Source organism: Hibiscus syriacus, unplaced genomic scaffold (genome assembly GCF_006381635.1).
Source record: "Hibiscus syriacus cultivar Baekdansim isolate YM2019G1 unplaced genomic scaffold, ASM638163v2 tig00112471_pilon, whole genome shotgun sequence".
Taxonomy (NCBI): domain Eukaryota; kingdom Viridiplantae; phylum Streptophyta; class Magnoliopsida; order Malvales; family Malvaceae; genus Hibiscus; species Hibiscus syriacus.
In genome coordinates, this window is record NW_024063340.1 from 653,663 (window position 1) to 667,075 (window position 13,413).

The following is a 13,413-nucleotide window of genomic DNA, read 5'->3' on the forward strand; positions in this document are numbered from 1 at the left end:
CACCAATAACTTTGGTTTATTTCCATTTACTTCTAAAGTCATGTCAAAATCATTTACGAAAACGAATTGTTCCTTGTGTGAACCATTCCGTTTCAATTCATGGGGGTGCTGGATTCATGCTGGTGATCACTGTTTGATTCCCTTCAGTGGCTACTGTGTCGAGGTCACTTCTCTGTTCCTGGTGCTTCTACTCACTTTCCGGCATCCACAAGGATGTTGGATGATTGAATTCTAGCTTGGATTAAGATCATTTACCCTTTTAAGGACACACAATGGGAGCTTGAGCATCCAGAAGTTGCAATTGTTGTGTTTCAAATCTGTCATTTGTAAAAAAAAAAATCTTTACCTTCTTTAACATTGATCGTTCATCGAATTTAAAGTTCACAACAACAAATTTCAAGTCGTGAATCCGATAAGAGCATGATCGTCCAATAACATTCAAGGCACCTTGAACGTGGAGAGGGGCTGGAAAAAAAAACAATTACAATGCTGGACTATTATTGACTGCAACCAGTGTAATCTTGACCCAGCATATTCTGGTAGGATTAAGATTTCAATCCATGCGTTCACCAAGGGGTAAAAGTTGAATGAACAATTATTGATCAATCTATAATCTCAAACATTTTACCCCTAGAGGGGAGCTAGAGTTCAACTGGTGACTGATCAAATTGGGGACACTGAAAACAAAGCTCATCATCCAGAAACATTTCAATTCTCTGCAAAAACAAGTTTATCCCAATGTTAATGGCTGCGAAGGGCCTTGTCTCCGCTGCTGGTAAATAAGACTCCCGCATTAATTCTGCCCGGGAAGGTGAATTGATCTGAACGATCAAGTAGGTATACTTCCATTTATTGTCCGTTTTGTCCTTGAACATTTCGGTGAAAACTTTTCCGGCTACATGGGGCCCACAAATATAGAAATTAACCTGTTTGAAATGGATAACAAAGTTACAAACATCTAAAAAAAAAGATTTTTTTCCTAACAATCTTGTAAAGACTAGAGAGTCACCTCTACTTGCTCGATGCCATTTTCATCCATATATATCCTGTTTGGAATACGTTGGCGAGCAGCGCAATTCCTAGTTTCTTGACCATACCCGGTAATAGGTTGGCCAATCCTCACCCTACCTGACAGAAGCATAAGTAATACCATGTGGCATAGAATTAGAATGACAACCCCTAACTGATACTTCAAAATGCTTAGAATCACATATAGCTTGGCTGTCTGTCGAATCACATATATACATGCAAGAAAACAGAAACATACTCATAATTTATCAAGCCAGTATACGCAGGATTCATCCGAGATCTGACCTGATAAGTGCAAATAGATGATAGTGCTCATTGTTATAATTTATCAGGTTATTATTCAAGGCAAATCAGGGTTCTAAGATGTTATTTCGATGCTCATGCTGCAGATGTATATTGAGATGCTTCGCCTGAAGATCCACAGTATAACTGATAATACATGTACTGTTGTCATTTCAAGTTTCCATAAGGAACTGATTAACAGAGATAAACTCCAATGCACTGTTTTCGAAGTGTTGGACTTGGTTCAAAGACAAGAAAGCTAGTTTACAACCTGGCATTCGTTCTGAATCCTTTCCAGAGCCTGGTGAATACTTTATACCTATAAAACAACGGTTTGGAATTAGGGTGCAAGTAACACAAGGGAGAAGCTTAGTAATTCCATGCTTAATAGTAACCCAATTGCCAACTAGGCATTTGAAGCTTACTATTTTGGTTGAAATATCAACTCCTTAAAGACAGCATATCCAGCAGCAGCAGCAATACCGAGCGCAACAAGGATTATGAGATGTAGCTAGCCCTTCTGTAAATGTCACAGGCTTTTCTGGTATTGTATGTAGGAGCATCAAACGGATCTTCAACGTTAGATAATTCTTTTCTAGTCTGCCAAAGGATAAAGACAACTGCGACTGATGTGAAAATTCAAGTAACTATAAAGCTCACAGAACTAGAAATGCAGGCAATTATATGTCAACCCGTATAGCATTTAATGAGTACAACTCAGAAAACCCCAAACGGATCTTCAACGTTAGATAATTCTTTTCTAGTCTGCCAAAGGATAAAGACAACTCAATGCGACTGATGTGAAAATTCAAGTAACTATAAAGCTCACAGAACTAGAAATGCAGGCAATTATATGTCAACCCGTATAGCATTTAATGAGTACAACTCAGAAAACCCTTAAACGTCCTTGCCCTTGTTGTACACAATTACCCTTAAGCTCTCACATGCATAAACGTAATTTACTTGGTATGAAATGAACTTCAGTAGTGCTTATGTTTTCTTTCATCTTTATGCTACGCAAAACCAAAGTACGATGAATAATTAAGTAATTCCATGCTCAATTAGGAAAGAAAGAAGATGATAAATCCCCAACGCTTTCGGAGAGATTCCTATTTTGTATCCTTCCAGCATTTAGGCGTAGGTTGCCTCACCATTTAAGTGGATAAAACATGAACTCACTTACATATTAGAATTACAAACTAAACAGGCAATTTGAAAAGTATTTTTGCCAATTATTAAAAGCCAACAGAGATAAGAACCAAAAGGCCAAAAAATGTACGCTAAGATCCAAACCTCAGATGTTTCTTTCGATTGCTTTGAAGTTCTTGATGCAAAGGATCTAACAAAGTAAGGAGACATGAGCTTCAATCCACAATTTTCTATGCGAGGAACCAAAGCTTGAAACCTAACTATACAATCTCTGACACACTGTCCTCTAAATGGAAGAGGAATGCCTGCTGCTGACAGAATTGTCAGATAAAATAGTGAAAAAAATATCGGAGAAAAAAATATAACAATTATCCTTATGCTAATCAAACTTGAAATTAACTGTTATTGACTTCAAAAAGTAGGTCACTTATGCATGAAGCAATTCTATGATACAAAAAAAATTGACTGTAAATGTTGAAAGATAAACTTAGAAGAGAAATAACTAACCGTTAGCTTCAATTACACCCTGCAGAAAGAAGAAGCGTTTAGTTTTGCACAATGCAGCTATGTAGAGAGAAAAAAATACGAATAGAAAGCACGTCTGCACAATGCAGCCACTTAGAGAACAAAAAAAATGTTAATAGAAAGAGCACGCGCGTCACCTTTGTCACATACTGTATTTCAAAACTAGAATTCTGATCCGCTGAAGACTGCGGTATGTCATCAGGAAGTGATTCAGCAACTGATAACAGATTGAATATATCTAAGAAACACTCTTACAAGAATACAAAAACTATACTGCAATCATATTGATCAAGTAAAAAGGGCTAGGCACAACTCATACAAGCAAAAAGCCAATAAAAGTGATTGCCTCAGAGACATTTTGCTTTTAGTGATAATATATAATTTATGCAACAGTATACCTACATTTGACATAAAACTCACCATTGCCACTACTTTATCAGCTAATAACACAAGCAAAAGAACAACATATTGTTGGCAACAAAAAGAAGACATCAATAAAGCAATGAAATCATGAAAGAACAGTAATGTCCAAATAGAAAACTACCCATAGAAAGCAGTAATGGTGGGATACACCAACATACCCTTTTAGCAGCTGATGCAAAATCATTAAAAAAAGCTTAGATTCCACCAATGATCTGAAGGAACTACATCCTATGCTCTTACTAGATATTACAGACCTCCTAATGATCTGCTTCTTCAGACTATACAAAGCTTAAACCTTTTCTTCTACAACTCTATGAAAAATACTTTCTTGTTGGACTACCAAGGAAGAACAAATAAAACAATGGGTAAAAATCAATTCAAAAGCATAAACCAGGAGGAAAGACGGGATGGCAATTGGGGAAGCGAGAAACACCAGCGACAGAGGTTTAATTGAAGAGAAATTGCACCCAAGGCTCATGCTTTGGGTCTAACCTGAGCCCAATAGTTTGCTACAAATATATAAACCTCCCTCAAGGCCCAGTATTCTCAAGGACATAATGACAAACGGTTAATCTCTACCGCAAATATGAAATATTAATGGGTGTTTACCTTTCCCTTACTCTCCTTCCGACTGTTGTCTGGGTAAAGAAAGGCCGGGAAAAAAGGAGCGGTTTGAGCTGCCTTTACCAGGTAAACCTTTAGCTTAATTTTTATATCTTTATTTATCTGCCGTATCTTATGTAAGCTTAATAGTGCACAAAAATATGTTTTTTTTCCATGTAATTGTACTTTTAGTTGAGCAAAAAGCTGGAGCTTTAAGGTTTCATTGGTTTCCTGGGAGTAATGATTGAGGTGGAATGAAGGAATGGGATTTTTTTGAGTCTTTGGACATTAAAAACTTAAAACCTTTCTATTGAAGAGGCTAATTGAATGGTTTTTCTATTTTGATAGAGAACCTCGGGGGATGTTTATCGCCCACTTGTTTTGTTTTTGTTCATTTTCATTTTTTATTATGCTCCAAGTTCACTGAAATTTGGTTGAAGCTGCCTGAGTTAAGTATTATTCTTGCAGGTTTCTGTTTCTTTCATTTCTGCCAAGACATGACACAACTTATATCAATAAACTGAGGTCTTGATGATAATTTCTATGTGATTTTGAATGGTCTTGTAATGAACGTTAGGAAAATGGGGTTGTTGTAACTTGGGTTTATTATTGATGGGATTTTCCCATGGTTAAAATATTGCAATAGTTTTGCTGATAGGTAGTGTAATCACTGACTCTTCTAATGTAGATGGCTAGATGGGATCATATTCTCTCTCTTCCGGTACAAAATCCACCAACCTTGGAGTTCTCTGCACATGATCTTGTATGGTCGAAGGTGGAAGGTTGGCGTGACAATATAGATAGAGTTGCTTTGATCCCTTTTGCTAGAGTGGATGACTTTGTTAGGGGTGAATCTTCTAACAAAGATTGTCCAACTAAATTTCATGTTGAAGCAAGAAGGCGGAGAACGGCAAAGGCACCTTACAAGCCGAAGGTTGATGGTATTCTTGAATATATCTTGTAGGTTCTCCTTCTTTTCTTCTATGTTTTATTTTTATTCTTTTTGAAAAATCTTTTGATAGCTTGTGCTCAATGGTCTTGCCTTACGGTTTTGTTTGTGTTTAAATCTATACTGTTGAACTTGTAGGTATTGGTGTTCATTTGGCCCTGATGACCATAGGAAAGGGGGTCTTGTACGTCCCAGCCGAAATACATACATTCCTAAGAAGACAAATGCTGGCCGACCTAATACGAAAAGAGGATGCACCTGTCACTTTATTGTAAAACGCTTAATTGCTGAACCGTCAGTAGCATTGATACTATATAACCAGGACAAGCATGTGGATAAGAAAGGGTTGCCATGCCATGGGCCACAGGACAAAAAAGCAGCTGGCACACGTGCTATGTTTGCACCGTACATCTCAGAGGATCTGCGCCTCCGTGTTTTATCTTTATTGCATGTTGGGGTCTCCGTGGAGACCATAATGCAGCGACACAATGAATCTGTAGAGAAACAGGGTGGTCCATACAACCGAGATGACCTTCTGACCCACAGGTATGTTCGAAGACAGGAGAGGAGCATTAGACGTTCTACATATGAGTTGGATGCAGATGATGCTGTGAGTGTAAGCATGTGGGTTGAAAGCCACCAGAACTATGTATTCTTCTACGAGGACTTCACTGATTCAGATCCTTTTATCTTGGGCATTCAAACTGAGTGGCAGTTGCAACAAATGATTCGATTTGGAAATCACAGCCTCCTTGCCTCTGATTCAAGGTTTGGAACAAATAAACTTCAGGTTTGTCTCTTTTCCTTTCTTCGACTTCCCCCGACCACTTACCTCTTACGTTATGTGACTCAATCCTCTAACTGTAGCTGTTACTGCCAGTCCATGAGTTCTTCTAATCTCTTTGAATCTAACTGTGCTCTCTATGAATTATTTTCAGTATCCTATACACAGTCTCATTGTTTTCAATTCAGACAAGAAAGCAATCCCGGTAGCTTGGATAATAACCCCGAGGTTTGCTAGTGTAGATGCTCATAGATGGATGAGGGCTCTATACAACAGGGTTCGCACGAAAGATCCTACTTGGAAGTTGGCTGGGTTTATTGTCGATGATCCTTCGATTAATGTCCATACAATTAGGTATGGCGTTGAGGCCTTTGTCTCAGCTGACTTTACATTACTATTGCTAATAATATTGTTTTATTGTGTATTTTGTACGGTAAGGACTGAGGAGCATGGGCTCATATGATTTCTTCAATTTCCCTTCGTTAGTTATTAGAGTTAGGATCCACTGGTTTGTAGCATTAGAATGGCAACTTCCTTGTTTCTGTTAAAGCAATGAATCTATTCCTTTTGTTTCAAGATTGTTCATTTGTGCATCAGCTCCTTGCTTGGTTTTTATCTCTTGTGTGTTCTCTAGCCTTGGGGTTCCTCTGCTGATGTAATTCTGATAAATATGGAACAAACTGAAGGAATGCATTTTTCTCTTCTGATTTAAACTAGGAAGAGCCTAGTTTAGCTTGATTAAGTGAACTCCTTTAGTGGCATATTGAAATGGTTACATCATTCAAACTCAGTGAAGGGTAATCATATTTGCTCTCTTTTATCAATAGATGTAATGTGCTCCGTGTCACTCAATACTTTACATTGTTTTCAGGGATGTTTTCGAGTGCTCCATATTGATATCCTTTTGGCGGGTCCGCCACGCATGGCATAAAACTTAGTGAAGAGATGTGCAGAGACAGAGATGCGTATTGAGATATCAAGACGACTTGGGCTGGTTATTGATGATATTTGCAGAGGATGTGGAAATGTGGATTTATTTGAGAAGTTCATGGAAGATTTTGTTGATTGCTCGGATTTTATGGATTACTTCAAAGCAGTCTGGTATCCTAGAATAGGTTCGTTTCTACTTTGGCCTTTTCTTCTTGTCGACTTTATCCTTGTTCCCAAACTCTTGATTTAAATATTTCACTAACGGATGAAGGCATCTTTCGCCTTTGTGAAACCCTTTTAACTTGTGGAAAAAGAAATGATAACTTTCTCCTTGTTTCAGGGGCTTGGGTCTCTTCTCTTAAAACTCTTCCACTTGCAAGCCTGGAGACTTGTGCAGCAATGGAGTTTTACCACAATCAACTGAAGCTCCGGTTGTTGAATGAGAAGGATCCTGCTGCATACCAACGCACTGATTGGCTGGTTGATAAGTTGGGTTCAAAAGTGCATTCCTACTTTTGGCTGGATGAATATTCGGGGAAAGATGATTTGCACGGTATTGGAAGGATGAGTGGGTAAGTGGTTTGACATCTTGGCGGAAGGCATTGAAGATTCCTGATTCAGACGTTTCCATCGAAGGGAGATCTGCAAAGGTGACTGATGAGCTTGATCGAGACACTGTTTATGTTGTTTGGAACCCCGGCTCTCAGTTTGGGATCTGTGGTTGTTCTTGGGCAGATATGGGATACCTTTGTGAGCACGTCTTAAAGGTCATAAAGGTCTTCCATGAAAAAAGATCTATTTTGCCTTCTGTCAGCCTGTTTCAGTACCACAAAGCTTTGATTGACATGCTACATTGCCCACCTCATGATTCTTTGATCCGTGATCATGCCGTTTCTTTAGCAATATATGTGCAGAAACAGCTAAATTCACTAGGTGGTGAAGTTCAGAAACAAACCAAAGATAGCATTGAGCAAGGAAGCGCACCGGTGGCTTCTGCTAAAGAAAATAGAGGATTAACTGATGAGGATCATCGTGTAGATGGGAACATATTGTCTAATCACGAAAATGGTTCCACAGATTGCTCTGAGTCTCCTGCTGGTATTGCAAGTGATTTCGGCAGTGAATCGGTTGATCGGGTAGTTGGTATAAATGGTGAGACTGCTGAAGAAGGAATATACGGTTCTGAGATGGGTGTTGACCCGCCCTCCGCTATTCACCTTCCTGAATTACCATCTCTTGCTAAGGTAATTATACCTGGTAATGTCTTCCTGGATCATAGAGACGGAGCTTTTATCGACAAGGGCCCTAATTTGAGTTCACCTTCCAATGATGATGCTTTAAGAGCTAAAGTTGAATGTGAAGAAAGTTTTAACAAAAATTGCCATGAAAGTGCGATGGCTGTGGATCCACAACCAGATGAGGTTCCCCAAACAGAACAGCTTTCAAAGCCATGCACAACGACTCATCAAGATGATTTCGGCAGCAAGAGTAGTGAACCTTCAGTGCCATCCATGCCTGCTCCCGGGAAAGCCTACGGTGCCCCGAATCTGGATATATCAGTGACATCAGAAAGTGAGAATGAGAACGGAAGTAAGACTCATTCAACTGATGCTGGTTTCCGATCATATGGAGATCATGTTCATTCGGAAACTGTTGACAATCTTGGTTATGAACCAAAGGCAGTTGACAACGGTATGGCTGAATGCACTGAAACATCCCAAAAGCATTCAACAACGACGCATAATGGCGACAGCCAACCTACTACTGAAGTTGCAGCTCGAGAAACAGATGATTCAGGTGAGAAAGAACTTAGTAACAGTGAACCTTCTACAACTAAATCTGAACTTAAAGAGAGTGTTGAAGACGGAAATTGTGGTAATAAGGAAATTCGTGAACAGGTGACTGATGATCAGAATGGTGCTGTGGATATGGAAATTGTTGCAGAAGAGGCCGCCATTGACTCTGAAATCATTGCTGGCCCTCAGAATCAATAGGCATATATTTTCATCGTTCATCAATTTCTTATTTCTCTTTCTTTGTACATGATCAATAAATTTGCTTGTAACTTTGTGATTTAGTTAGTTGCTTTAAATTATAGCATCGAGCATAAATTCTTGTTGTTCTTGGTACACTATTTTGTTATGGATGATAAAGTTAATGTTTTTGTCGATGGTTTCATCAATGGAGGGAGGGTCACTCTTGCTCCAAGTTGAACTTTTTTCAAGTAATTTGTTACAATCGAGAGCTCGTCAAGCAAAACTGATCCTTTTTTTTTTATATCAAATCAACGACTTTAAGAACTGATACAAATGATCAGAATTTAGATGTCATATGCTTGAGATGAAACTCAAGTCATCTTTCATGGTTTCAAGTGAAAGAACCTATAACGTCACCATTGAAATTTGGAAGTATATACACTTCAAAATTGTTAAAGTCAAAGAAAGGGGTTGCAATTTCAACAAGGAGGGGCTGTTTTTTCAACAATATTTGGCTTGATTTTCAAATGTAGGCATTGAAAATGGGGAAGTCAAAAGGGACTGATATTGTTGATTTTTTTTGTAATGGTTAAATCACACATTTAGTCATTGCACTTTAAGGTATTTTCAAAGATTAGTCCCTAAGCTTCAACTATAAATACCCTAGCTCATTTAGTTTCAAAATCATCCCAAAATCGTTTCTTTCTCCCAATACTAGAGAGCTTTCTTGTGAGTAGTGAGTGTTCTGTAAATACCTGTAAATTTTCTCTCTTAGTAAAGATCTGCAGCAGTCCGAAGACGTAAGCAAAATTGGCTGAACTCCGTTATCAATTTCGGGTATTATTCTTTCGCTTTTGTTTCGCATTTTCACTAATCTGGTTATAGGGAAATTACTCGTTACTCGTGTTTTATTTCCCAACAACCGGAGATGAGTTTGTCGGCGATATGAGTTTGTCGACGGAGGTGTTATAATACACGGTGGTTCGCACAAATTGTCAGAAACGATCCGAAGAAGCCAGATTCGAGTGGGAGCGATGGCTGCAGACGAAGGGAAGGTGAAAATTAAAAAGTTCGATGGTGCGGACTTTGGCTTTTTGAAGATGAAGATCGAAGATTTTCTTTACCAGAAAAATCTATATAAACCCCTCTCAGGAAAGCAACCAGAGGGCATGAAGAATGAAGACTGGGCTATTCTCGACAGACAAGCCCTCAGAGTTATCCGACTGACGTTATCCCGCAATGTTGCTTTCAACATAGCAAAGGAAAAGACCACGACATGTTTTATGGGGGCTCTCTCCAGTATGTATGAGAAGCCATCAGCCTCAAACAAAGTGCACTTGATGAGGCGATTATTCAATTTGCGGATGGCAGAAGGGGCATCAGTGGCTCAACACCTGAATGAACTCAACACAATCACAACCCAGTTGAGTTTCGTGGAAATTGAATTCGATGATGAAGTTCGAGCTTTAATTCTCTTATCATCTCTACCATACAGTTGGAATGCTACTGTTACAATAGTTAGCAGCTCGTCGGGAAATAGTAAATTGAAATTCGACGATGTTCGAGATCTGGTATTGAGTAAAGAAATTCGACGAAGAGAATCGGGTGAAGCATCAACCTCCTCAGCCTTGCACACGGAGTCCAGAGGGAGAACTTCAGAAAGAAATTCAAATCGTGGCAGACCCAAATCCAGAAGGGGAAAATCAAGAACAGAAAAGAAAGATTTTACTATTTATAATTGCGGCAAAAAGGGTCACTTTAAAAGAGATTGCCGAGCACCAAAGAAAAATATCAGCGGACAGAAATCTGCCAACGTGACAGAGGAGACAAGTGATGCCATGATTCTAAGCGTTAACAGTCCGATTGAATCATGGATATTGGATTCAGGGGAATCTTTCCACTCAACCCCATGCCGAGAAATCATGGAGAACTATGTCAGTGGTGGTTTTGGGAAGGTTCATCTAGCCGATGATGAAACCTTGAAGATCGTCGAAAAAGGAGACATCCGATTAAAGTTGCCAAACCAGACCACCTGGAAGCTGAAGGGAGTGAGACATATTCCTGGCCTCAAAAGAAATTTGATTTCTGTAGGATAGCTTGATGGAGAATGATATAGCACAACCTTTTCAGGATGTGAATGGAAGATTACCAAAGGAGAACTCGTCATTGCTCGTGGGAAGAAGATTGGTACTCTCTATGTAACATAAAATTTAGAGAATATCATTGTTGCAGCTGATGTTGATGGAAGATCAAACTTATGGCACCAAAGACTTGGTCATATGAGCGAGAAAGAGATGAAGACACTTTTGTCAAAAGGGAAGCTGCCGGATCTAAAGAGTGTAGATGTTGGACTATGCGAGGATTGCATCTTTGACAAACAAAAGAAAGTGAGTTTTGCAAAGATTGGCAAGACACCCAAGGCTGAAAAGTTAGAGTTGGTTCATACTGATGTATAAGGACCATCTCCAGTTCCATCTCTTGCAGACTCATTATATTATGTCACCTTCATCGATGATTCTACGAGGAATGTGTGGGTTTATTTTCTGAAGAAGAAATCAGAAGTCTTTGATACCTTAAGAAAATGGAAAGCCATGGTGGAAACTGGTTTGAAAGTCAAGCGGTTGAGGTCTGATAATGGAGGAGAGTACAAAAATAGAAGATTCAGAGATTTGTGAGCAAACAATAGGATTAAGATGGAGACAACAGTTCCCATGACACCACAACATAATGGCGTAGCAGAGCGCATGAACATAATTCTGAATAAATGTGCTAGAATCATGAGGATACATGTCGGATTGCCCAAATTTCTATGAGTTGAAACTATTAACACTGCAGCTTACTTGATCAACCGTGGGCCCTTAGTTCCTTTGGATGGCAGAATACCAGAGGAAGTTTGGAGCAAGAAAGAAATAAACCTTTCACACTTAGGAGTGTTTGGTTGTATTTCTTATGTACACATAAACTCTGCTGAAAGAAGTAAACTTGATGCTAAGTCCAAAAAATGTGCCTTTGTTGGTTATGGCGGTGATGAGTTCGGTTACCAGTTTTGGGACTATGAAAATCGAAAGATCATCAGAAGCAGAGATGTTGTTTTTAATGAGAATGTGATGTACAAAGACAGGGCAACCATAGAATCAAGTAGATCCAATACCAAAGCTGAAACAAAAGAATTTGCTGAGCTTGAGAAGATTTCTGGAAATGATGTTCAGATCAATCCTGAAGCAGTTCAAGAAGAACCACACACACCAGAACTGAGACGCTCCTCCAGAATTCCTAAACCAACCCAGCGCTATTCGTCTTCTTTGCACTACTTGTTACTGACTGACAATGGTGAACCAGAGTGCTATGATGAAGCAATGCAAAGTGGAGGATTCAGTCAAGTGGGAGTCTTCCATGAAAGATGAGATGTACTCGCTTATGTCAAATCAGACGTGGGAATTAGTTGAATTACCACCAGGCAAGAAAACACTCCACAACAAGTGGATTTACAGGATCAAAGAAGAGTATGATGGGAGCAAACGCTACAAAGCAAGATTGGTTGTCAAAGGTTTTCAGCAAAAAGAAGGTATTGACTATAATGAAATTTTCTCTCCAGTCGTAAAACTGTCTACAATCAGACTGGTGTTGAAAATTGTAGCTGCAGAGAATTTACATCTTGAGCAGTTAGATGTAAAGACAACTTTCCTTCATGGTGATTTGGAGGAAGAAATCTATATGAGGCAGCCAGAAGGCTTCATAAAGGCAGGCAAGAAAAACCTGGTATGCAGGTTAAAGAAGAGATTGTATGGTTTAAAACAAGCTCCTAGACAATGGTACAAGAAGTTTGATAGTTTCATGAGTAGCAATGGTTTTACCAAATGTCAAGCAGATCATTGTTGTTACATCAAGACGTTCGACAATAACTTCATTATTTTATTGTTGTACGTTGATGACATGCTCGTTGCAGACTCAGACATGCAAGAAATTATTAACTTGAAGCAAAAATTGTCAAAGCAGTTTGCAATGAAAGATCTAGGCGCATCAAAGCATATTCTTGGGATGAGGATCAAGAGAGACACAAATTCGGGGACTTTGATATTATCACAGCCTGAGTACATCAACAAAGTACTCTCCATGTTCAACATGCAAGATGCTAAACCAGTAAGTACACATTTAGGTGTTCATTTTAGACTCTCCAAAGAACAGTCACCAAAGACGGAGGAAGAACGTGCACACATGGTGAAGGTGTCGTATGCCTCAGCAATTGGAAGTCTGATGTATGCCATGGTTTGTATCAGACCAGATATTGCTCAAGCAGTGGGAGCTGTTAGCATGTACATGAATAATCCGGGCAAGGTACATTGGGAAACAGTAAAATGGATCCTCAGATATCTGCGGGGTACTACAAACAAAGCACTTTGTTTCAAAGGTGGAGATACGATACTGACAGGCTATGTAGATGCTGACTTAGCCGGAAATGTCGACATCAAAAGAAGCACTACAGGGTATGTCTATACTCTAGGAGGAACCGCAGTGAGTTGGGTTTCTCAACTACAGAAGATAGTTGCTCTCTCCACAACTGAATCAGAATATGTCGTTATTACGGAAGCCAACAAGAGATGGTTTGGCTCCAAAGTTTCTTGGAAGAGTTAGGCAAGAAACAGGAAAACAATGTCTTGTATTGCGACAGTCAAAGTGCTATCCATCTAGCAAAGAATCCGTATTTTCATTCCAGGACGAAGCACATACAATTGCGATATCATTTTATCCGGTCTCTTCTGGAA

The 13,413-nt window shown here is 39.2% G+C and overlaps 1 protein-coding gene and 2 pseudogenes across 1 annotated transcript; 1 reads left to right on the forward strand and 2 right to left on the reverse strand.

Annotated features, from left to right (window-relative positions):
• Nucleotides 1–565: 565 nt before the first annotated feature.
• LOC120179928 (probable mitochondrial import inner membrane translocase subunit TIM21) lies at nt 566–1,811 on the reverse strand. The gene is made up of 3 exons (XM_039185379.1): nt 1,737–1,811; nt 1,010–1,630; nt 566–926 (listed from the first exon to the last, which is right to left on the reverse strand). Exons 2-3 carry the CDS (start codon nt 1,151–1,153, stop codon nt 642–644), a joined length of 429 nt encoding a protein of 142 aa, XP_039041310.1. The 5' UTR covers nt 1,154–1,630; nt 1,737–1,811; the 3' UTR covers nt 566–641.
• On the reverse strand, nt 1,736–3,408 carry LOC120179904 (annotated as a pseudogene).
• Nucleotides 3,409–4,005: 597 nt separating this feature from the next.
• On the forward strand, nt 4,006–8,803 carry LOC120179970 (annotated as a pseudogene).
• The last annotated feature ends 4,610 nt before the right edge of the window (nt 8,804–13,413 follow it).